At 45.1% G+C, this 25986-nt stretch overlaps 2 protein-coding genes across 9 annotated transcripts in view; both read right to left on the bottom strand.

The window, feature by feature from the left end:
• The window catches only part of PM20D1 (peptidase M20 domain containing 1), a 37811-nt gene extending 18691 nt beyond the window's left edge, over positions 1–19120 (bottom strand). Inside the window, exons 1-7 of one of the 8 annotated variants that reach the window (XM_053246663.1) lie at positions 18816–19120; positions 18269–18400; positions 6306–6392; positions 5441–5676; positions 4723–4809; positions 3522–3655; positions 1911–2030 (exon numbers count right to left, since the gene is read on the bottom strand). In XM_053246663.1, coding sequence (XP_053102638.1) covers positions 1911–2030; positions 3522–3655; positions 4723–4809; positions 5441–5676; positions 6306–6392; positions 18269–18400; positions 18816–19050 — 1031 coding nt within the window. In that variant the 5' untranslated portion in view covers positions 19051–19120. The other 7 variants (XM_053246662.1, XM_053246664.1, XM_053246668.1 and 4 more) reach the window with 7 other exon arrangements.
• A 4799-nt stretch (positions 19121–23919) lies between these two features.
• Positions 23920–25986, bottom strand: part of SLC26A9 (solute carrier family 26 member 9) — a 61555-nt gene continuing 59488 nt past the window's right edge. The window contains exons 19-20 of the mRNA XM_053248532.1: positions 24984–25058; positions 23920–24848 (exon numbers count right to left, since the gene is read on the bottom strand). Of these exons, the coding sequence (XP_053104507.1) occupies positions 24801–24848; positions 24984–25058 (123 nt within the window). The 3' untranslated portion in view covers positions 23920–24800. The remainder of the gene's footprint in view (positions 24849–24983; positions 25059–25986) is intronic.

The raw sequence follows: 25986 nt of genomic DNA, 5'->3' as shown, positions 1-25986 counted from the left end.
AATGTTTTGAGGCACTCCCGTTCCCAGCTCAAATCAGCAAAATAGCCCCCACCCCCGATTCAACCCTAGTTGGACCCCCACAGATTTTATATATTCTCACTGCACTATTCTACACAGGAAGTGGGTTGCTGGTCCCCAGTCACTCTATCTCAGTAAACTAGGGAGAAGGCTGGCTTTAAAAAATGAACTATTATTCTCAAATTGACATTTCCATCCTTATCCTTCACCTTCCAACTAATTCCACATCTGTCCTACTGGTGTATGGAGCATGAAGACAGAACTCCTGATCTTGTCACATAAACTCTCTCAGCTGCTCTGCTTTTCGGCCACTGCTGAAGATGCTCTCTGACCTTCTGGGCATGCCACTTAAGGCGACTGGGAGGGTGTAGACACCAGTGTGTGTGTGTCTCAAACTAAGACCCCTAGAAGGCAGTCTCCAGCATCTTACTGCTTGCACAAAAGACCTGGCTCTGTAACAAGCCAGGAATATTCACTCGCCATGGAGCGAGGGTGGTCTTTAGGCTACAATGCTGGGTCAAGCACAGCCAGCTGACCCCAAGGGGGGGGGGCACATCATTGTTTATTGTCTTGTATTTTAATTTGTGACTTTTAAATATTTTAAATTTTGTACACCGCCTAGAGATATACATATCAGGCGGTATAAAAATATGATAGATTAAACAAAACAAAACAAAAACAATGTCCTATAAAAAGCTCTTGCCTCCCAGCCAGCTTGGCTGTCTGAGTAACTTGCCTGAGTATCGACACAGATCCCCTTGCCTGGTACCATCAGCCTGGCTCTGTCTGCATCTTTTGCCTCTGGTCCTCTGCTTGGTTTGTTCCACCTGGTACCCAATCCTGCCCCATCCTCAACCATGCATCCTACCTCTGGCCCTTGCCTCCTCACATGCCCATACCCATACCCATACCACTATGGCAGCCAGTGCTTGGCCAAGATGTGACAAATAAAAAGTGGGTGGGAGAGGAGAAAAAAAGCAAAAAATAGGGGCCAAAGAGAACTTCTCCTTTCCCCTATCCTAAAATCACCAGAAGGGGAGAGGGGGAGGAACAGGAGATCTACGTCTCCTCATTTCCCTCTCTTTCCTCCTCTTGCAAATATCGACTGTGTAAACAACTGGGGATCCAGCTACAGCCCAGGGATGGCAAATTGCCATCCAAAAACACAATACCACAGAACTGGGATACAAAAGCATGCTATTACTCACCCTGAAAGGGGTTAGGAATCTGTACAGGTTCCAACTGAAGCTTGGCAAATAGTCAACACAAATGTTCACAAAGCGCTTGCCAATGGCCCCACTTCTCCTTTCCCCTCCAAGGCTCCCCACTGCCCTGGCAGAGCATCTTTTCACACCAGGGACTGCATAAGTCCCAGCATCTCCAATGGGAAAATGAACGCTCTGTGCACCTTTCCTTCTGTGGAAGAGGCCCAAGCATCATTTTATCACCAAGGATGCTAGGACTTATGGTTCCAGTTCAGTCCCTGCTGGAAAAAACGATACTCTACTGCTGCCACAATGTAGCCACAATGTCTACTGCCTTTTCTCTGCTCTAAGGTCAATTTAAGAGGTGGAGAGCTTGGGGCATGAGACAGCAGAGATTGCTTGCAGTTGGGGTGAGTACAGCAGGTTGTGATCAGGGTTGTGTTCACTCCAGTCCTGCTCGCTTTTGAGCAGAGGTATTCCCTTTTGTGAGTGCCCCTACTCAGATGCTCATAACAACTCTACCACAAAACAGCATTGATTGATGTATGTCCATTATTTCAGAACATCCCTGTCCAGTCCAGTACTCTGTAACCACCAGTGACCCTTATTGGGCAGTTCAAGGTATCTCAGAGCAAAAGAATCCCACACAATGTCTTTAACTTGTGATTAGGACAGGTAAACCCTTACTTGGAAATTGCTTCAGAAAGAATACCAATACTCGTCCTCTTAGATGGGGCAGAAGAGTGACCTGGAGCCAATGTCACACTGAAACTTGCTGTGATTGAACCTTTTTCTGTGATACCTACACTGATGGGGAGAGAAAAACCATTAATGATGCAACACAGTGGATTTTCACTACCTTTTGGTTGGACAAATGTGGCCATTTTGATTGTTTTTAAGCAAAATAATAATGCTCTAAACAGGATCAGCAATAAGGCAACAGAAACCAGGCCTAACAACATGTCATACTTATAGTTGGTCTTTGAATCAAATCCACAACTGCCTCAAGCCAGGAGCTATAAGCCAGCTGCACACGGTTCCATGGCTGTCGCAACTGCTCTGACTAGGCATTCACATTCTTCAGAGGAGTCAGTTACAGTCATTCAGAAGGAAGGCACAGTGAGCTGCAGTATACTAACAGTTCAAGGCAGGCCTTAATATTTTCCCTTTCAATCTGGGAGTCAGTCCCAAAATTTGGGAACCAGACAATGGGTAAGTGGCAAAATTACTGGATTTAGTGGACACTGTGGAGTGGGGAGGCAAATGAGCCTCTCTTTATCTCCTTTACAAGTAACATGCGGGAACAGAAACAGAGCTATCTGGGACAAATGAAGATTTTGTTAAATAACTCTCTCTGAATATCCTAGTCTAGGTGTCACAGTTAAATTGGCTTCCTGGTGTCTGGGATTTGTCAAACTATGGTTCAGGCGATGTAGCATACTGTTATGCGGCACTGAGGGACCTGTATGTTTATCCAGATCAGTAGAGAGGCTCTTAGATTTGTACTACTTACTAGCTGGGCTGGGCGCAGAGCATCTGCGCCTCCCCCACCCCCCCGCCATTTAGGAACATAGGAACATAGGAAGCTGCCATATACCGAGTCAGACCATAGGTCCATCTAGCTCAGTATTGTCTACCCAGACTGGCAGCGGCTTCTCCAAGATTGCAGGATGGAATCTCTCTCAGCTCTATCTTGGAGATGCCAGGGAGGGAACGTGGAACCTAGATGCTCTTCCCAGAACAGCTCCATCCCCTAAGGGGAATATCTTACAGTGCTCACACATCAAGTCTCCCATTCATATGCAACCAGGGCAAACCCTGCTTAACCAAGGGGACAAGTCATGCTTGCTACCACAAGACCAGCTCTCCTCTCCTTTGCCCGCCTGCCGTTGTTTCCCCCCCTCCCCCACCCGCCAGCTTCTTCCTTTCCCCCACTCACCCGGCCGCCTACTTCTTCCTTTGCCCACCAGCCAGCCAGCTTCTTCCCCCTCTGCCCGCCGGCCGACTGGCTTCTTCCTCCCTGCCCACCCGCCAGCCAGGGCTTCTTCCTCCCTGCCTGCCTGCCCTTCGGCTGGCTTCTTCCTTCCCACTGGCTGTCGCCATTGCTAACTGCCTCTGCCATCCCCACCCCATATCCTGTGGCTATCTGGCAGCACTGCAAACACTCCAAAGAGCTACCACACATGGGATTAGCCACAGGTACATCTTAGAGAATTAAATATAAAGACGATACTGGTTCTTATACTACTCGTCAACAAAGGCATTTATTGTGGTAAATGCTCATCTTACCTTACTTACATAGCTATTGGTTTCTTTACTGCAGTGAAGACCCCGTCAAAGATGAAGCTTCCCTCATCAAGCAAGAAAGAAAGTTCTACTCCTCTAGATTCCAGCTCAGTCACAATCTTCATTGCTCCTTTTTTTCCACCCACCTGAAAAACCCATGGCTATATCATCGCAGCCCATTATTCTGCCTCAAGCAGATGCCATCTAAATAAACTGTGCAATTTCTCATTTGAAATAATACTGCATTCTGAACCTTGCTAAAATCTTGCATTTAGAGTGTCACCGAGTGCCACAGAAGTGGCAGCTATTGTGTTCATAAACATGAATATATTTTAAGTGCAATAGCTGATCTTGTTCCAAGTAAAAGTAATAGGATTCCCCACTGTATTGATTTCAGTATAACTTTCCCCTTAATACACTGAAGCTGTTCACACAACCAACAACTGGGTAGGACAAATGCCCTACCCAGGTTTGAGAGCTGTGTGTGCTCTCAATTTTCAGTTGTGTGGGAGCAAACAACTAGGTAGGAGGAGGAAGAAGTGATTGTGTGGAATCAAGGTAGGAGGAAAAGCTGGGTTGGATAGTTCTGTTCTATCCAGCTTTCACACCCAGCATTTGATGAAGGTAGGGAGAAAAGCTGTCCTACCCAGTTTTTCCTCCTACCTTATTCCCACACAATCACCTTCTCCCTCCTTCTACCAAGTTGTTTGCTCCCACACAACCAAAAATTGGGAGCACACACAGCTCCTAAACCTAGGTAGGACACATGTCCTATCCAGTTTTTTGTTGTGTTAATGACCATTATCTCACACGTCCAAATCCGAACTGGAAATAATCTCTGGTTTAACCTTTAATGCTTGATTTCTTGTTTGACCTATGATGGGAATGAGGAAGATGCATACAAATGAATGTTAGACAAGGTTAAATATATGAATTTTTCCCTCTCTACAAAGCAAAACCCATATTCCCATGCTGTTGATGACTAATCAATAGGTACCTACCACTGTGATATGTGAAAGATCTCTTAGTTCAGCCCAACAGCATCAGGGACTCTCCAGGTGAATAGAGTTGCAGGCTGGCCTACACAAGGTCATTAACACCACAGGCCATTGAATTCCATAACTGAATTGACTATTTCATCCTTTGGGTGGCCTACTGTACACATCTAAATAAATAAATGAGGGGGGAAATTGATGAAGACATAAACAAGTACCTCTTCATCATGCCCAAAGCCAATATAGAAAGACCTGCGGGGTCTGTAATTTCGTCTCAATAAGAATTCTAGAGCATGCAGAATCGCCTGAGAAATTGAAACAAAATGTTAAACATCTTTTGCATCTTGGTTACCCCATATTGTAAACAACAACAACAAAGAATTTGGCTAGTAGAAAACAGGGCTCCTACAAAAAATTTAATATTCACTTTGATATATCCAGTAAGCTCTTTTCTAGGCGGCTTTTCTCCCTTTTCTTCCAAAGAACAGGCTACAATGTATGTCCCAAAGTAGTAAAACAAACTATGTCCCCCACCGCCGCCAACCCAAGCATTATATATGTATTTATTTACCACTGTGATTGGGGCCTGCCCACCCCACAATATAACCTCCTCTAGAATGACTGAGTTGAGTAAATTTCATAAAATTCATGTATAAATCAGTTAGAGGTTAGTACAGTGTCATTTCACGTGACTAGCACAGCACTCTCAAATTTCTCTCTCTCATCTAGAACCGAGCCAGTCCTTGTCCTTCTCACCACTCAGAGGAGACAACTCCATTATGGCTCTTAGACATTCCACGAGGGTCCTCTCCTGGCTGACATTTGGACTGTAGTGACTTCTCCAATTGCTTGCTTCCACCAGAGCTAGACTCCCAATTCCAGTCTCCTACCGCTCCCCCCCTCACCCCCAGAAGAAAGTGAATTGACAAAATGTACCACAACAGAGTTTTTATTATCCAGTGTTCCTCTTCCATAAATAAAGCCATCACGTTCTTCAGCAGAGAAAGGGTCATCAATGTCCCATCCATCTGAGGTAGCTGGGACCACATCTATGTGTGCAATCAGCATGTAAGGTTGTAGCTGAGGGTTAGATCCCTGGATGGTGAACAGATGGCTATATTCTCCGATAACTTCATGTTGAATGAATGGGGCAGAAAACAGTTCAGGAAAGACTTCAGGAAGGAGAAACAGAAGGGGAAAAGAGTTAGTCAGGATTGCCCCCTAACTTAGAAAACTGTACAAACGCTACCTACGGAAATCAGCAAATATATATTTCACAAAAGTACAAATGAAGTTTTTAAGCTCTGTAATGCTAGGTACATTCCAGGGAAGTATGGTTAACTGAAGGTTAGGGAAAGGAACAGCCTATACTGTAGTTCTCTCAAAATGCTGACCCCTCTCCCTGCCCTCGCAAAAGGTGGAACAGAATTTGAAGTGCAATATATTCACAGATCCGTTGTTGACATCTATAAAACCTGTAATATCAAGTCAGCTAGAAACTCTTCAGAGAAAACTGCAGTGCATTTATTAGTGTCTAAGGCCAAAATAAACATGGTGTGCCTCCTTTTGCTTTTGTAAAGACCTATTATTATTATTATTTTTTTAAAGGAGGTTCTGTAGTAGCTTTAACTGGTTAAGCTGCACTCTGTTGAATAAATCTCATTTTTGTCAGTGCAGTACTTTCATTCTATTAAAAAAAAATCTACATCCTGTATCTTCGTATTATGCAAGAATTATACCTTCTATGAAGCAAATGCCCACCTTCCTGTTAAAAACAGGCATGTACTGTAAATTGAAGTACCTCTGCGGATATAAGGCTCAAATTCTGCCAAAGCTGTTGTATTCTGTTCCTTGTCTGAAAAGGAAACTGTCTGCAGTCTGATGGCACCTTATATAAAATATAAAAGGAGATATATTGCAATTCTGTCAGACAGACAATATTCTGAAACTAGTGCAAATATCTGGTAACTCCCCATAATAATTACTATAGGCTTGGTTCCAGAGAACCGCAAGGGGTATTCCCTTCATGGAACAGGGCCTTCTGCTCCTCCTCTGTATTGCAGCTGAGCTCCCCCCTCCAATGATCTTGAAGGCTGGGCCTGGGGGACTCTCAGGAATAGCACAAGACATGCTGTGGGGGACTCTCTTCCATTCTGCAAGTGGAAGTGCCTTTCCACTCGTACAAATTCCCCTCTGAATCGAACCCATAAACTAAGATTCTGCCATACAAGTATACAACTGTATTATCAATAGGTTGGCAGCCCCTATGAGTGCTGATTCCAATTACATCTCATTTTCCATGGTCACTGTGAATAACAGCTGTGCTTTCAGTCTGTTGTATCATTCAGTAAGGTCAGTGTGGCACACATTCAGACTATGGAGGTGTTGCTCCTGGTCAAGTGGCTGAGCAAGATCCCCAGGAGGCAATAAAGTACATGTAAGGCTTCTTAGACCACAAAAGCCTTCCCTCGCTCCCCACAGAATGAAACAGCAGATGATCAATGTGTAGAGGGGAATCCCAACCTCCACGTCAGCTCTGTGTGCACAGAGCCTCTGCATGGGCTACTTTGTTTCCTACTTGGTCCCAGTTCATACACACACTATGCATTTACAACTTGTATGGGCATAGGTTCTGTGAGCACAAAAGTGATGAACACATGGAGGTCAGGGGACAGCAGTCTGGTCCTACTTCCCTATGCCCATATTCTGCCCCATCAGAGAAGCCTGCATATAAGGAACAGGGTGCACGTCCTTTAATGACTGCAGTCCCTAGAAGAGGTGGGAGGAGCCTGAAACAGGGATCCTGGAGCAGGCCTATTTAGGAGCTCGGTCTTGAAGGAGCAGTTGCTGAAGCAACTTCATTGTAAAGACTTGCTGCCTGCTACTGAGCTCTTACTGTGACTCCCGGTTCCTGACTGACTGCTTGCCTGACTTTGCCTTTGCCTCCACCTGTATACCATCTCTGGCTACTGACCCATTGCTTGTCTGACCATGCTGCCTGCCCACTCCTATTGGACTGCCTAACAGTACTGCAATTTGCATGTGTCACCTTGACCTTGCCTTATCATACAGACTGCTTTCTGGCTTTGACCCTTGGCTTGACGGCTATGATTTCACAGACCTGTGCTACTCTGATCGGCTCACCAAACACCACAGCAACCTTGTAACCATCATGCTTTAAGAACTTGTGCTAAAATAATACATCTAGTTGTTTAAGTATTTTCAAGGAATAAGAATGTTTTATTTCCTCTCCTACACCACCAGACACCTATATCGGGCAGCAGCGATTTAGGAAGATGCTGAAAGGCATCATCTCATACTGCATGGGAGATGGCAATGGTAAACCCCTCCTGTATTCTACCAAAGAAAACCACAGGGCTCTGTGGGCACCAGGAGTCGAAATCAACTTGATGGCACACTTTACGCCACCAGAAGAGATACCCCGTGCTACTATACAGCAAACTAGGAGGAGAGAGTGATTTTTGGTCTCAGGTTCTTCCAAAACAGATCTGAGTGGTGACAGCAGAGATACCCTGAAGTAGGGTAGCCCCTCACAGTGGGTCAATGCATTCTAGGGTACAGTGTGTAGACAAGGATGTGATCTATTTGATTAAATGGTGGCTGTATGTGTTATCAGTACAAAAATTATGCAAATTCAAGCACATCTGTGTGAATTCTGCATAATACATACATAAAAAGAGTGCATTGCTAAGGAGTTTGTATTTATTAGGTTTTATAGAAGATTTTAATCCCATTTCACAGGAAGGGAACACAGGGGCTGAGAGATAGTGTGATCAACCTGACAGGAGAGTGCATCTAGAAACTTCTAATACACAAACCATCACTGCCTACTATGCACAACTCTCTCTCCCCATTACACAGAGCCAGTTCAGGCTCAAAAGAAGGAATAGAAGGCTAATATAATGCTAACTGTTCTAGTATAACAAAATGATGATTCTCTAGAGAACTGTAAATGCTTCTCTCATTAGCTAGAAAACTTTGGGAAATCTATTGCAAGCACTATTTACTAGGGATGTGCACAAATCGATTTTTTTGATTCAATTTGTACCGAAATTGAATCACCCCCAATTTGTTTTGGGTTTGAATCTGCCCACCCAAAACACCCCAGATTTGATTTGTACACAAATTTTCTGAATCTGAATCAATTTGGAGCAAAAAAAGGTGTTCCAGGGGCAAAAGAGAGGGGTGGGTGGTAGTGCCCAATGGATGGAAGCTACCACCCAAATTTCAAAGAAATTGGGCAAAGGGGTGATTTTTTTAAAAAAGTGTGTGTGTCTTTAATCTTTCCCCCATAGAGAATAACGGGGATTTCAGCACCCTTATTGCTCAACGTGGGGGGCACCAGGGTGGCCCAGAGCGAGTTGTGGTAGGTGTTAGTGCCCAATGGGTGCAAGGAAGCTTCCACCCAGATTTCACTGCCCATGATCACTGCTCATCTTTGTTCATTCATAATCTTCTTTGGTGCAAAATGATGAATGAACTTAGAAAGAATCCATTCTCATTTCCTACCAGAGAATCTACTCTCAGAACTCCTCAGACACTGAAAAAACAGGTTGCTCACCTGTAACTGATGATCTGGTAGAGATCCGTTGATATCCATTAGAATGGGTTCTGCGCCTGCGCAGAAGCCTCTCGGTGTCGAGTTTTACAGCTCCTTTCAGGAGCCTGCGCCCCGCCCCACGTGACCACGTGGCTATTTAAGGCGGGAGGAAGCGCAGGCTGCTCGGTTCCTTGGAGACCGCCGAAGCAGTCGTAGACTCGTGCAGATTCACTATTACAACCTATGGTGCACTGCAGAGGGGAGGTCCGGGAGGGTCTAATGGATATCAACGGATCTCTACCAGATCATCAGTTACAGGTGAGCAACCTGTTTATCTGGTACGGGATCCGTTGATATGCATTAGAATGGGTGTTTAGTTAGCTCCAGAAGGAGGAGGGAGCAGTGCCTTATTGCAACACCCTTTTGAGAACGCCTCTCCCAAAGTTCGCCTCCGCAGCGGACCGTAGGTCAACAGCATAATGTTTTACAAATGGTTCTTCAGATGACCATGTAGCAGCCTTGCAGTTCTCCGTGAAGGGAACTCCAGACAGAAATGCTGCAGAAGTGCCATATGCTCTGGTGGAATGTGCCTTGATAGTCTTTGGAGCCGGCACCCCTTGAATTGAATAAGTGAGGCGGATCGCATCCACTAGTCAGTGGGATAATCGTTGTCTAGACAGTGCTTGGCCCTTAGTAGACCCTTTATATGATATCAGTCGTTTCTTTGACTTCCTGAACGGCTTTGTTCTTGAAAGATAGTAAAGTAGTGCTCTGCGGACATCCAGTGAATGTAGAGCCTTCTCCAACGGAGTCGACGGTGCTCTAAAAAAGGTTGGCAGAACTATGTCCTGATTGACATGGAACTCTGAAACTATTTTGGGTTTAAATCTGATGTCCGGACGCAGAAGAACTTTATCCAGGTAAAACCGGTTATAAGGAACATCCATGCGTAGCGCAGTCAGCTCGCTTACCCTCCGGGCAGTTGTGATAGCCACTAAAAAGGACGTCTTCAAGGAGACATGACAAAGTGTGGCCATGTTCATGGGTTCAAAAGGCAGTTCTGTTAAAGCAGAGAGTACCAAGGATATGCTCCAAGGTTCAATAGGTTTGCGTGTAGGAGGGTAGAGATTGGACAGTCCTTTTAGGAAGTTTTTACATGTCGGGTGGGAGAACAGTGTCTTTCCATCCCACCCAGGGTGTTTTGCCGTAAGGGCAGCTAAGTGTACTCGTATGGACACATTAGAGAGACCTGATTCCTTAAGGTCCGTAAGATACAGTAGGACTTGTCGTATGGATGCCTGCCGTGGTCGGAATCCATGCGTTTCTGCATAAGTCAAAAACCGCCTCCACTTGCTAGCATAGTTTTTTCTAGTGGATGGTTTTCTAACGTTCAGAAGGATTTTCTTCAGCAGTTTATCCGCCATGCTGTCAGTTGAAGCGTCAGTACTTCTGGGTGCAGTACCCGACCGTGTTCCTGGATTAACAGGTCTGGGCGATTTGGCAGTCTTTTGTAAGTATGAGAGCTCAGTTTGAGTAAATGCGGAAACCATGGCTGGCGCGGCCACCATGGGGCAATCAGGATGCACCTCACAGGGGTATGCAGGAGATGGGCTATGATTCTGCTCAATAGTGGTAACGGTAGGAACATGTAGCACCTTTCCATCGACCAGTCTATCTGGAACGCGTCTCCCAGTGAGTTCGGGTCGTGTCCTGCCCTGGAGCAGAACCGTCTGCACTTCGCATTCTCTGAAGTGGCAAATAGGTCTATTTCCGGCTGACCCCATTGGCTGAAGATCTGATGAAGATACTGGTCATTCAGCTCCCACTCGTGACGTTCCTTGGTGAACGAGCGGCTGAGGTCATCGGCTAACACATTGTCTGAGCCCTTTATATGAATTGCAACTGGCGTTATGCTGTTCCTGATGCACCAGTGCCAGATCTGGACGCTGAGAGCACAGAGGGATCTGGAGACTGTTCCTCTCTGCCTGTTGAGGTAGGCTATAGCTGTGGTGTTGTCCAATTGTAACTGGACTACCCTGCCACGTAGCATGGGAAGAAAAGCCTTCATGGCTTGGAACACAGCTAGCAGCTCCAAGAAGTTTATGTGCAGGAGACTCTGGCTCCGGGTCCAAAGGCCCTGTGTCGTAGTGGCATTGCAGTGACCTCCCCATCCGCGGAGAGAGGCATCGGTTGTGACCCATACGGATGGAAGCTGGACGTGGAACGGGACTCTCCTGAGCAGATTTGATCGCTGGGTCCACCAGGAGAGAGATCTTAGAATTGGTAGCGGAATTGTCAGTAGTTTCCCGGGGCTGTCTCTGAGTAGATTGAAGGAGGACAGGAACCACAACTGCAGTTTCCTCATTTTGGGGCGCGTATATCGTACAGTTGTCCTGCAAGACGCCATCAGGCCCAACAGACGTTGCACATGCCATGCTGTCTGTTGTGGCGTGGACTGAAAAGTCCCGACCAGGGACGCTATGGTTTGAAACCGGTCCTCCGGTAGAAACGCCCTCCCCAATGTAGCATTGAGCTGAGCTCCAATGTAAGATATGGATTTTGCTGGAGTTAGTTTCGACTTTTTCCAGTTTACTTGTATGCCCAAGTCCTGGAGTAGCTCCAGCATGTATGTTATCTGTGACAGCAATTCTTCTCTGCTCGCTGAGGATAGAAGCCAATCGTCCAGATATGGATACAGCTTCAGACTTCTTGTCCTGAGATGGGCGACTACCACTGCCATACACTTCGTGAAGAGACGGGGGGCCGTGCAAAGGCCGAACGGTAGCACCCTGTACTGGTACAGCGAGGTCCCCACTGTAAACCATAGATACTTTTGATAGGAAGGTCGGATCCCAATGTGAAAATAGGCATCCTTCAAATCCAACGTCACAAACCACCTTTCCAGATGTAGAAGAGGTAGGATGTCCTGTAACGTCGTCATTCGATACTTTTTCACTTGAATGAACTTGTTCAGATGTCGCAAGTCCATGATGGGCCGAATCCTTCCGTCTTTCTTTGGAATTTGAAAATACCGGGAGTAGAATCCTTCCCGGCGGTGTGCCCATCGTACTGGTACTACTGCTTTCTTGAGTAGGAGTTCCTCCAACTCCTGTAGAAGAGGAGGTGTTGCACGTGTGAAGCGAATTCTCCTGAATTTTGGTCTGGTCTTGAACTCTATTGCATAACCTGATTGAATAATCTTTAAGACCCAACGATCTGATGTTATGTTGCGCCATGCATTTGCACGACTTGCCAGCCTGATGGAATTGGCGGCGAGTGGGTCCGGTTCTGGGATGTTGTAGACCAGACTCCATTGCTCGTTGATGTTCTGGGAGCAGGAGAATAGGGAAGTACCATTTGTGGACGATGGGCTGTCCTGAACTTCAAAGACGCTGCTTGTTTCTGTCCGATTGTTTGTTACGTTGGTTGGACGCAAATTTTCCTTTTTGTTGGGTTGACCGTTTAGAAAACTGATGGTAAGTTTTCCGGAAGTCTCTACAGTCCTGTTGTCTATATGATGAACCCCGCCTATACGAGGCACGTTGTCTATTGCCATAAGACGTAGCCGGTGAAACTGTCGAAGTGAAGGTTTTAGCAGTAAATTTTGATTTCTTCATCTTCTCCATGGTGGCGTCTGTTTCCTCGGAGAAGAGACCTTTGCCGTCAAAAGGCAGACCCTCAATTTTGTCCTTCATGTCCTGTTGCAGGTTTGCCGATCTCAGCCAGGCATGTCAACGCAAGGTGATGGCTGTTGTGATGGAGCGGGATTCAGACTCCGCCAGGTGCTTTGCAGTACTTAGCTGCTGACAGGTAAGGTCCCCCGCCCTTTGTAATGTTTTTCAGAACTTTTGTTTTATTTCTTCTAATGGCATGGAATCTAGATTCTTTTCTAGATCTTCCCAAATACAGTAACTGTACTTAGACATACAAGCTAGGTAGTTAGCTACTTTCACCGATAAACACGAGGTGGAATACAATTTTCTTCCCATCACATCTAACTTCCTGCCTTCTTTATCTGCAGGTGTAGTATGACGTCGAGTAGATTTGGAGGACGTGGCACAATCGATGACCAACGAATTAGGGACTGGGTGTTTAAAGAGGTAGGTATTATCCCTCTCCTGAACCCGGTAAAGTCCTTCCAGTCTTTTAGACGTTGGGGTGGAGGTGTGAGGGACTTCCCAGGCGCACTGCGCAGCGTTTGAAATTATTGGTAGTAGGGGAAGCGCTACCGGTTCAGCCGACTGCGATCTTCGCATGAAATTGTAGACAGGATCGTCTATTGTCTTCAATTGTGAACTAAGGTCCAATCCTAGTGCACTCGCCATACGCTTAACATGGGAGTGGTAGGCTTTTAATTTTTCTGTTGGAGACACATGGGATGGCGTAGCCACATCTGGAGATGGGTCCGCTTCAATACTTTCCCCATCGGATTCGAAGTCTGATGACCCATGGTGACTTTCACCAGATTCTGGGTCTGAAATAGAATGGTGAGATGGTATTTGAGGTGACGCGTCCCTCCGAGGGTGAGTGGTTGGAACAGGGTCAGTTTGTGCATCCGCATCAAGAAAATTTCGAACCTCTGTTTGGGTTTGTGCCGAGGCGGTGTGAGCTTTTGTCTGTGTCCCCATGTTAGTAAAGGTCCTATTGAGAAGTGGAGCAGCTGCCATGGCAGACCGCCATGTCCGGTGTTCTTGGAAGTCATAACCCGCTCCAGGAGAAACAGTCCCTGGCAAGGCAGATTCTGTTGAGGGTGACACTTGATGGCTGAATCCACAAGTGTGCCATGGAGTCGGTGAGGCAAGTCATTCAGCTGTTAGCACCCTGGTCCCGGCGTTGAAGGCCGTATCTTCAGTTTTGGGGAAGCTTTGATAAGTAGCAGGGGTGGTAGCAGTAGAGTCCAGCATTTTAATCAAGGGGTCTAATTGTGGGGCCTCAACCTCCACAGTCTCTAACAAAGTAAAAGTCATGGGTGCCCGAAACCGTGGAGTCACAGTTGTGACATTCACAGGGGTATTCAGCGCTGAAGCTTGAATTTCCTCCCTCGATATCGACGGCGAACAAATCGGTGTCGGCGCCGGTAGCAGTTCCCTGGCAGTCGGTATCGAGGCACTTGTAGTTTGTTTAGACGGCTGAGCGAGTACCACCATCGGCATCGAGATGTTTCGTGTCTGTGTCGATGTCGAGGAACAATGGGTAGTGGCAATTTCCACTGCTTCCGTTGGAACTACAGTTTTCGGCATCGAAGGTTGTGTCGACGTCGGGGTAGCAGCAGATCTCGATGTCGACCGGGGCTCAGTAGTTGTCGGCATGGAAGGTGGCGTCAATGTCGAGCCAGCAGCAGGTCTCGATGTCGACAGAGGTTCAGCTGGAGACTTTGATGTCGAAGTCGATTCAGTCAGTGGCGAAGGTTGTGGTGTAGATTTTCTCGGTACCGTACTCGTCGATTCCGAGATGAACACAACCTCTTGCGCGGCGCTCGGCGAGGGTGTCGATTCCGACAAAGCTCGGTGCCGTGACTTTTTGGCGGGAGCAGTTGCGGACGCCATTTTCTCTCCCGGCCTCTTCGAGGACTTAGGGGACTTTTTGGACTGGAGCTTCGAAGTTTTAGACTGGGCCGGACCCAGGTCCTTCGAGCTATGCGGCTGAGGAGATTTTGAAGAGGGCCCCGATAGGACATCATCATATAAAGCGGCCCTTAAACGCAGTTCGCGATTTCTCCTAGTTTGTTTTGAGAACAATAGGCAGATTTTACACGCCGCAGTCTTGTGGGCTTCGCCAAGGCACAATAGACATAAATTGTGACGATCCTGCGAGGGCAATTTAGCTTTGCACTCTGTGCAGCGTTTAAAATTGCGTTTCCCCACAGGAGACTCCATGGTACTCACAAGCCGAAGTCAAAAGCCAGAGAATCAGTCCGATCTTTCGCCAAACAGTGGAACAAGAAGATCAAGGTAATTTCAATCCGGGTCAATACGATAGTTGCAGTCAATAGAATAGTCAAACAGTCCAAATATCAAAAGCCAGTGAATCAAAAACGAGAATTTTTCCAAGGATCTAGCGCGAAGGAGCCGTAGAAACCAAGTGATTTCCACGGCGGTCGCAAAGGAACTGAGCAGCCTGCGCTTCCTCCCACCTTAAATAGCCACGTGGTCACGTGGGGCGGGGCGCAGGCTCCTGAAAGGAGCTGTAAAACTCGACACCGAGAGGCTTCCGCGCAGGTGCAGAACCCATTCTAATGCATATCAACGGATCCCATACCAGATACAACAAAACACAGTGCCCCATGGGCTTGTGGGTTTGGGGGTGGTTGGCACCCTATGTGCACTATACCACAACCCACTCTGGGCCACCCTGGTGCCCCTCAAGTGGAATTATGGGGCTGCTGAAATCCCCATTATTCCCTAGGGGGGGAAAGCGTAATGACTTGCAAACTTCAGGAAAAAAATTAAAAATCATCCCTTTCACCAATTTATTTGAAATCTGGGTAGAAGCAGGCACCCACTGGGGCACGACTACCTGACCCACTCTTCTGCCATTGAAACCCCCTTTCTACCCCAAATCTGCCAAAAAGACATGCCAACTTAAACAAATTGTTAAAAATTACCTTTGCCCAATTTCTTTGAAATCTGGGTGATAGCTTCCTTGCACCCATTGGGCACTACCACCCACCACAACCCACTCTGGATCACCCTGGTGCCCCCCATGTGGAGCTATAAGGCTGCTGAAATCCCCATTATTCACAATGGGGAAAATCTTAAAGACACAAAAACTTCCAAAAAATAAATAAATCACCCCCTTGCCCAATTTCTTTGAAATTTGGGTGGTAGCTTCCACTCATTGGGCACTACCACACAACCCACTTTGGCCACAAAATGAAGGTCAGAATCCCCGAATTTTAGGAGGTCTGAATCTGGGTGATTTGTTTTGTACCCGAATCTGGGCAATTGAGCACAGGGGCGATTTGTTCTGTCACAAATCGCCTGAATCAGCCAGATTCAGGTACAAATCATTTTGTACCCGAATTGATTTGCACATCCCTACTATTTATACATTATGTTCATTGCATGTACAATCTGTGTACAGTGCACACATGTACAGTTCTATATCTATGTATAGTTCTTCACACATCATGTTACACCTCTTTTATGGTCACTGCACTGGTTGCCTGTTTGCTTCCAGGTCCAATTCAAAGTGCTGGTTCTCACCTATAAAACCCATATGGGCTTAGCACCTATATATCTTTGGGATTGCCTCTTTTGGCCAGTTGTATCCCAACCTGTGAGGTCTTCTCAGCTGGCCCTCCTTGGTGTTCCAGGCCCTGGTGTAGTGCCTGGTGCCAGGGACCATAGGAGGGCCTTCTCTATGGCCGCCCCTCTTCTTCGGAACACTCTTCCCCTCCAGATTTGTTCAGCCCCCTCCCTGGCTGCTTTTATGGCCCTTCTCAGGACCCACTAGTTTTGCCAGGTGCTTGGCCTTTAATTATTTATTATTATTTAATTAATTGTTATTGATATTGTTGTTCACTGCCTAGAGTCTTTGGAGGAGGTGGTATATAAGAAAATTTTAATAAATAAATAAATAATAACTCATGTTCAATGTACATACAGCAGTATATTTCTTATCTGTACTCTGCATGGGGGGTTGTACCTAGGTCCACTTTTTAAATGAACAGTATCTGTATTCAGATGTTTTCAAAAGATTCGTGTACAGCAGTGGGAGTTCCGCCCCACCACGTCACTCAGGATCTCCTCTGTGCCATACACGGAAATGCAGGTGTTAATACGAAGAGGCAAATGCCTTAATAATAATAATAATAATAATAATAATAATTATTATTATTATTATTATTATTATTATTATTACATTTATATCCCGCTCTTCCTCCAAGGAGCCCAGAGCGATGTACTACATACTTGAGTTTCTCTTTCACAACAACCCTGTGAAGTATGTTAGGCTGAGAGAGAAGTGACTGGCCCAGAGTCACCCAGCTAGTTTCATGGCTGAATGGGGATTTGAACTCGGGTCTCCCCGGTCCTAGTCCAGCACTCGGGTGTTTCCATTATTGGGAGATGAGCTGACATCACAGATATGGAGTTCACCTCTTCAGATGAATGCCAGCATATACCCTGTGTGGCACGGTGGAGGCTGTGAGTTATGGGTCAGGGTGGAATTTCTGTTCCCACTTTTCATTACTGTATGAGAGTACAGTCTTTAAACAGGTTGTTCTAGTAAGAACTAATCTGCTTACTTCCCTTTCACTATCCCTACAACTGGACTAAATTTGGTCTAAATCAGCTAGGCAGTTCACAAGGTAGCCTACTTGCGCCTCAAACATTCATGTGTCCGCTACATTGAACTGGGGTAGATGACATCATCACAAACTATGCATTTGAGGGGTCCATACAACTGTACTAAATTTGGTCCCAATCGGTTCCCACTTCCGCCTCAAACAGTCACGTGTCCGCCATCTTGAATCAGGGTGGATGATATCATTACAAACTAAGCCCTCAAGCCGTCCCTATGTGTCCCTACACCTGTAGCAAATTTGGTTCAAAGCACAAGATATGCAGTTCACAAGTTAGCCAAATTGTGCCTCAAATGTTCACATGTCTGCCATCTTGAACTGGCATGTATGGCATAATCACAAACCACGCCATTGAGGTGTCCCTGTTTGTCACTCACTACAACTCTACCACATTTGGTTCAAATTGGTTAGGTGGTCAACAAGTTAGCCCCTCTTGCGCCTAAAATGTTTATGCATCTGCCATCTTGAATTAGAGTGGATGTTATCATCACAAACTATGCCGTTGAGTTGTCCTTATGGGTGCCTTCCTACAACTAGGGGCGTAGCTAGGGGAGAGGGGACCTGTGTTCGCCTCTCTCCCCGGCGGCCCCTCGGAGTGAGGGAGATAATGAAGAAATAGGGAGGGGTGGAGCTGGGGGCCCTCAGGAGCTGGGGGCTCCAGATTATTTGAACCCATTCGCTGAGTTATAGCTACACCCCTGCCTACAACTGTACCCAATCTGGTTTATATTGGTCCAGGCATTGAGAAGTTGATGGGTGAGGGCAGGAGGACGACACAGATACATGGATTGCTGGGTGATCTCATTAGCCTACTGGAAAGTAGGCTAAAAATAACGGCTGAACAGGGCTACCATGTACAGCCGTTCACATAAAAATGTGTACCTTTGTACACAGATACCTGTAAGGCACATACAGCATAATGTCTGAACAGATGTGCGCTCGCGCGCGCTCTCTCTCTTCTGTTGGTGGTGCCAGATCAGAGGAGAATTACTGTTGGAACCGAGCCTCAAATCGAGACCGTTGGCGTAAACTGAAGAAGGGAAGACTGCAGTTGAGATGACATAGACTTAAACTGTGGTTGTTGTTACAATTTAATAAAGGTATAACCACCTTCACGCAAGCTGCCTCTCAAACAGCTGTTATTAAAAATACTGATATAGCACTTTTCAACGCCCCCCCCCCCAATAAGTGCTTGAAGGAGTTTCCATGATCACAAAAGGTATGAAACAACGGTTTCCTCACGCCCCCCACCTACCCCAACGCATTCGCGCTGGACGGAACCGAGACTGTCACCTCTTAAAAGAGCGTCACCACCGTGAAAAGGTGCTTCCCCCCCGGCTCGTCCAGTTCGCGGGGATTAACCGTTGTGCCTGCTTCAGCCTGACGGGGGCGCTGAGAGGATGGCTCCGTGCGTCACAAATCCCTCCCAACTTCCTTTCCTTTACCTTTCAGAGCTTCCTTGAGCTCCTGCCGCTCTTGCGGACTCAACGCAGTGGGCTGCGCGGTCTTTATAACCCACTGATGCGCACTCTGCCCCCGAAGCGCAAGGCCCGCCGCCGCGGAGACTCGCGTAGTATAAGTTCGAGCCACCAGCACAACTAGTATCGGCAGCAGCGCAATGCACAGTCCCAAGACGACCGTCCACAGCACCCACCGGAGCCGGATCCTGCACGGCGCCATCTTGCTGGGTTGTGGCCGCCACCGCAAATTACTGGAGGCCCTTTCAAGACAGGCACCGCTTTCCGCCAATCATTTACAGAGCTGGTTATTCATCACTCCTATGGAAAGAGGCGTTTTGACAGCCCGGTTCGAAGTCCTTGCTCAGCAGGTCGTCTGATTTCAGTGGGACTCGCTAGGCTGGGAAGACGGGCGCTGCTTTCTGCCTGTCATTAATAGAGCTGCTGTATTTATTCCTCACCCCGATGGAAAAGGCTCCGTGGCATTCCGGTCTTGAACGATTTGCTCATTTTCAAATGGGACTTCCCTCCCGGGAAGGCTGGACAGTCCTAGGTGCAGTTACTAGAAATTAAGAAGTCCCATTAAATAAAGAGGGGCTTCTAAGCAAGCAGGCATCTAGACATCGAGTATGTTTAGCGTTGCAAACACAAACATTATTTCTGAGTGGGATCAAACAGTGAGGATGAGTCATTGGTTGCATGGGGGGGAGTGGTGCTAAAATATGTCTGTTTCATGTGCCAATACAATATATATTGTGCCATGACTAGAGACAGAGTAGCCACAATGAAGTATGCACTTCAAATTTTTGCACGGTTCCCCCCCTACATGGCTATGATCTAATGAAAGAGAAAAAGCAGATAGGAAGCATCATATTGTATGAATTATTCCTTTTATGAGAAATGGTCATCTGCTGCAATTCTTGTTGCAGGGCATAGGGTCATTTCTTTGTCCGGATCATGCCTCCATTGTAAGGAAATCTCATCCCCACCCACACCCCATACTCAAATTGCACATTGATGCTATCTGTAGCCTCTCTTCTATCTATTAGCGTGGCCATTCCCATTGGAAATGCTATGTGGAACATGGTAATTATGCACCTGTCATGAACATCTCTTTGAAAAGTGTTTATGATGTCTTGGATGACAAGAGACGTGATCCATGCCTCCCCCACAACTAAATTTGTACAATGTTGAAGTTATTTTTTATTATTCCTTGGAAGTTCTTTCCAAGATGAGTACTCCAGCTGTACAACATGAATGAATGCCCAGATAGCAGTGACACCAGGGACTTCAGGGTAAATTTGGGTGTGAAAAACTTCCTAGAGGGCTATCTTTCCTCTCCCCTGCAGGGTGCTTTCCAGATTAATCCATACCACATTGCCACTATGGATCTGCAAAGTGTGCTTCCGTACTTCCTGCGCTATGACACTGCAGTCCCTGCACTGACAGCAAGGTGTCGTTCACATTTCTGATGCATTATTTCCGATTTTATTTTTGTGATTTAGTGCTACAACATTGCAAGTCCATTGCAGAAAAATCGCTCTATTTTCCCATTGTAGGAGTTTGAGATTCTGGGGATCGTTTTCAATACGATCCTGCCAAGCTGAAACATTTTACTGCTGTTCTAGAGTGTAATCTGGAAAGCATCCAGCACTTTTAGAATCTTTTCTCCCTTTTGTTTCCTTTGAAAGAATATTTGCTCTGCCTCCCCAACACTAGAATGACTCTAGTCATTCACACAGGACTCTTTCGAGGCCCTGTAATATGAGTGTTATTTTTGCTGCTGTGGCTCTTTATTTTGATCCTAAATGGTCCTCTGTATATTGATCCTAAGCAAAGTAAAGTTGCGCGGTCGAATTGGTGTCGACTCCTGGCAACAACAGAGCCATGTGGTTTTCTTTGGTAGAATACAGGAGGGGTTTACCATTGCCATCTCCTGCACAGTATGAGATTATGCCTTTCAGCTTCTTCCTACATTGCTGCTGCTCTATAATGTTTCCCATAGTTCGGGCAACATACCAGCAGGAAATTGGAAACCTCTTGCTCTCTAGGCAAGTTACTTCCCTGCTGCGCCATTATTGTGTATGTTTTAAAAACTTTTTAATTAGATTCATATTCTTATATTCCAATTTAATATTTTTTTAATTGTGTAACTGGAGCACTTTCCTTATGAGGCTAGGCTACAGCATCTGCCTTGGAAAAGAGGCGACTAAGCGGAGACATGATCAAGGTGTATAAAATTATGCATGGAGTGGAGAGGGTGGACAGCAATAAATTTCTCTCTCACACACACAACACCAGAACCAGGGGTCATCCCATGAAATTGAAGGTTGGGAAATTTAGGACGGACAAGAGGAAGTACTTTTTCACAGTGTATCATTATTCTATGAAATTCTTTGCCATGGGATGTGGTGATGGCCACCAGCTTGGATGGCTTTAAAAGGGGCTTAGACAAATTCATGGAGGAGACGTCTATCAATGGCTACTAGTCTGGTGGCTATGAGCCACCTCCAGCCTCAGAGGCAAGATGCCGCTTAATACCAGTTGCAGAGGAGCAACAGCAGGAGAAAGGGCTGAGGCATCTGCTGGGCCACTGTGTGAATCAGGATACTGGACTAGATAGGCCTTGTGCCTGATCTAGCAGGGCTGTTCTTATATGTTCTGTTTTACAGTCTTATGTTTTGACAACCATTGAATGTTTGAGATATTAGTAACGTACTATTGGAAGCGATAAGGGAAATTCTTTGTAATGGATATGTTTTGATGTGGTAAATTGAGTTGGGTATGAGGTACTAGTCACTATTGAAGTTTACCCCTTCACCCCGCCTTTTGAGAGAGGATAAACTGTACACACACGCAGATAAAAATGGATGTGCACACATCTGTTGCTTTACCTCATGCTTTTCAAATGTGAGAAAACTCTTAAAATGCCAGACACTCATCATGAATTTGATGGAGCGCTGGTCTTGTGGTAGTAAACATGAATTGTCCCCCTTCGCTAAGCAGTGCCTGCCCTGGTTTACATTTGCATGGGTTCATGTGAGCACTGTTTGCTATAATATATTCCTCTTAGGGGGGCACATCTCAGTGGTAGAACATCTGCCTGCATGCAGAAGGTCCCATGTTCACTTCTTGGCATAGGTATGGCTGAGAAAGATTTCTGCCTGAATCTTGGAAAGCCGCTGCCATTCAGTGAAGGCAGTACTGAGCTAGATGGACTAATGATCTGACTTGGTAGAAGACAGCTTTCTATGTTCCTATGGATGATGTCACAGATACCATCCAATAGGTCGCTACAACTGCTATACACTTATAAATTGCAGCAGTGTTGGTTATGTTGCTGGTGTGAACTAGTTTTGGCTATTCTGCAGGTACTGCTAGAAGCACTACAGAAACTCACAATGCTAGCTTGACAGAGTCAATAGTAGAATAAAAAAGTATGTGTAGTGCAGGCAACAACAACTCTACAATCCAATTTCCAATTTTTTGAAAAGTTATCTATATACAGACTCAGAACTCCTCCATCTGAAACTCTGGAAATAAAGTATCAGACAAAACCAAACTGAGGAAACTCTGGTGTTCTAATCCTGCATACGTTGGTCCACTTGAGTTCTGTTTTCATTGTAAGTTGAGCATTCTTTATCTGGAAGTCACAATATGGGGCACTTTCCAGATTACACGTTGTTCAGCAGTAAAATACTTTGGCTTGGCCGAATCGTTTTGAAAACATAAATAGCTTGCACAACTCTCCTATAATGGGAAAATTCAGCTTTTTTTTGCGACGCACATGCAACGTTGTAGGACTAAAATGCAAGGATAACATTATTTATTTATTTATTATTTACACTTTTATCCTGCTCTTCCTCCAAGGAGCTCAGAGTGGTGTACATGGTTATTTCCGAAAGAAGGCATCAGAAATGCAAACGGCACCTTGCTGACCGTGCAGAGACTGCAATGTCAAAACACAGGCAGTGTGGAATCATACTTAGTGGACAGTGGTGACACTGTTGTTAGTGTGTAATCTGGAAAGCGCCCAGCTGAATTATCTTATTCAGCATATCTCTCAAGTTTTCTATTAAGACAATCTTAAAAAATAAACAAAGACTTGGATTCAGCTTCAAAACCATGTATTTTAAAAGTTCCAAACTTATTACTATATTAAGCACACATTCAAAATCTAATTGATTTTACACTATTGATAACAATGAGATAGTTTGAATGAAAACTAGATCATTTCATTTCTACTTCAAGTTTCTTTTTTTGTAGCTTTTATTTTTTATTTTCTTTGGAAACTGCTGGAGATGTCTGACCCCTAAAACCAAATACACACAGTGACATTTTTAGATATCTAAATTTTAGTACAATCTATATACAGACTTGGATTTCTTCATGTCCTTTGGTTTGTGTTGTATATGTCAGGTTTTGCATTCACTTTAAAACATTTTACCTTAAGCCACAGGCTTTACAGATTCAACATCTTGGGACTGCATGTATGACAGAAAACTAAAACATCAATAGCAATTTGCATCATTCACATTTTCATAGAAAAATTACCTCGCATTCACAAAATAAAATTAACAAGAGACCTTTTTCTAGGCTATCTAGTCAGGCATGTCTGCCTGAGAGGTAGATTCTCTTTGTGGCATATGTTAATAAAAATCCATTTAGTGTTTGAAAAGAAAAAGCTTGAGAGGGATAAGATAATAGAACAAATGCTACCCCTACGCTTTGGCTTGTAAATCAGTTTAGAGTCCTTCAGCCTGAATTCCATATGAAGTGAAACTTGGAATATCAAGTATGCTAAATCTCTAAATATTTGTAATAAACTATCTAAGACATACAATTTATCCTTATTCCGGCATCTTTATGGGACTAGCAATCAGATCAAGGAAATTGGGCCCTTCGGAAGCATTGTTTATTTCTCAAAATGAACCTAAGCTGAACGTTTTGTAAATGTTTAGTAGTTGAGCTGGAACACCTAAATACTGTGGAAGCAGCTATTCATTTGAGATATCTAAACAGAAGGACTAGTCAAATGTCCATTACAGTCAATGAAAATATTCTCTTTGGTTTCAATGTACATTTAGGCCATCCATCAGATATGCTTCATTTTCTTGCTTCAAAGTACTACGAAAGGGCTTCTCTGCATATTTTGTGCCTACTGAAAAGTAATAGGAACTTTTTTTCCTGAACGGAATGGTTCCTAAAAGAAAAAGAAAATGGCATTTGTAACAGAGAAGGCAGCACTACTACTAGGCAGTGGTGTGAGGATGCTCAGTAGTACAGAAAATACAGCATTTGTTCCCCCAAAATGCTTGATAGTCACAGAATCTACTGATGCACGTAGACTATGGAGACAAGAAGGGTTGTATTAGATTTTAGTGATAAAAAGCCAAGGAGGGACTGGACAGCTGAATCTGGTGTTAAATTCTAGTGTGAATATAGATATCCATGCACACTTTAGAAAAATCAGAACTCTGGCAAGCCCAAGTTGCTGCACCTCCTGAGAGCTATGTCTGGCGATCAATCAAATGTTCTCCATGTTTCCTCATAAAGACAAGGCTGGTGCTTACTCTTGAAAGAGTTCCTAAGTATGTGTGTACATACACATTGGCATGTAACATTTGCTTGCAGTGTCAGATGAAGAGAATGGGGACCAGACAAAAGTAGGAATAGTCCTGCTGCTCTTCTGCTCTTTCTGGACAAAGGCCATTCCCTGAGTTCCTTCTTCTGTTGGTTATGCCATCTGCTTCAAGAGCCAGTTGCTCTGAGTTTCATAAGCAGAGAGGAATGGAATGAGAAGAGGATGTCAGGCGAGAGGCATTGTGGCCTCTGTTGTGAAAGCCCCATGTTGACAATGCACAAAAGCCACCGTCCTTGCCATTCAGACACAGGGTCCTTTCTTCATAACAGGAATGTCATGGTTAAGGATTCAGTTCAAGGTATGCCAACACATCTGTGTTTCTTATGCGCTCACAGTGCTGTCTGCGTGTCTGAATGAAAAATGCTTCCAAACATCTCCTAGGAGAAGACAAGAGGATAAGAGTTAGAACTGATGCCCAGGTATTAGAACAGGTCAGAAATGTACTGAAAAGACAGCCTGTCTGAAGGATGGCTCAGACTTCTCATTCACTACCACCTTTTCCATTTGCTCACCTCTTCTAAATTTTGGAATTCAGCGCTGCTGTCTTCCAGAGATTCATCAGATATGGAGACTTCTATTTGATTTTTCTATATAGAAAAAATGGCAAATCACTGGTTACCATTTACAAGTGAAAAAACATGAGAAAGCTATATGCACTTTGCATCTGTTGCATCATGCATATGTACCCATATATTCGTACACATGTATCATAAGAACAGGTCATAAGACATTGGTTCTGTGAATGATTTGGTTTCAGTGGTGTCACAACAATGCTAAAAGTTATTCTTGTAGGGTTCAATGGGTTTAAACAGCAAGTAAGAACCTTGGAAGAATTTTCCAACACAGGCTACTACCAAGAAAAGGAGTGAAAATACTTTAAATGCAGATTAAAAATAAATACATGTACACAAACACAGGGCTGTAGCTGTAATTGAGGGGATGGGTTCAAAGAACCCAGGCCCCCCAGCTCCTGAGGGGGCCCCAGCTCCACCCCTCCCTATTTTTTCATGATCTCCCTCACTCTGAGGGGCCGCTGGGGAGAGGAGTGAACAAGGGCCCCGTCTCCCCTAGCTATGACCCTGCACAAAACACCTGCCATAAAGATTCTAAACACAAAACATTCATGAGTGTGGTGTAGGCTGGACTTTTAAAGAGACTGTTGAAGCCCTACATTTCTGTCTTCTACCTAGCACCACTAGACACACCTTCACTGTGGAGCAAGGACTTTGACCCTAGTCCCACATATAAAGGATAACCAGCTGGTTTCACCTTCAGCAAATCTCTAAGGAGCAAATAGTTGCTGTATTGCAAAGATAAGATGTTTCATCATGTCCGCTGAAGGCTGGGTTGGCAAATCCTTTATCAAGTGGAGTAAAGCAAATGAAGAAATGCAAAGTTATCCCATGACCTCAGTAGCTGAATGTAGTGTGTGTGTGTGTGTGTGTGTGTGTGTGTGTGTGTGTGAAATGTCTTTCCTGCTAGTTTGTTGTGTGTGGACATAGGTTTGAAAATAAG

Source organism: Hemicordylus capensis, chromosome 4 (genome assembly GCF_027244095.1).
Source record: "Hemicordylus capensis ecotype Gifberg chromosome 4, rHemCap1.1.pri, whole genome shotgun sequence".
Taxonomy (NCBI): Eukaryota; Metazoa; Chordata; class Lepidosauria; order Squamata; family Cordylidae; genus Hemicordylus; species Hemicordylus capensis.
This window is presented reverse-complemented; position numbering and strand designations above follow the sequence as displayed.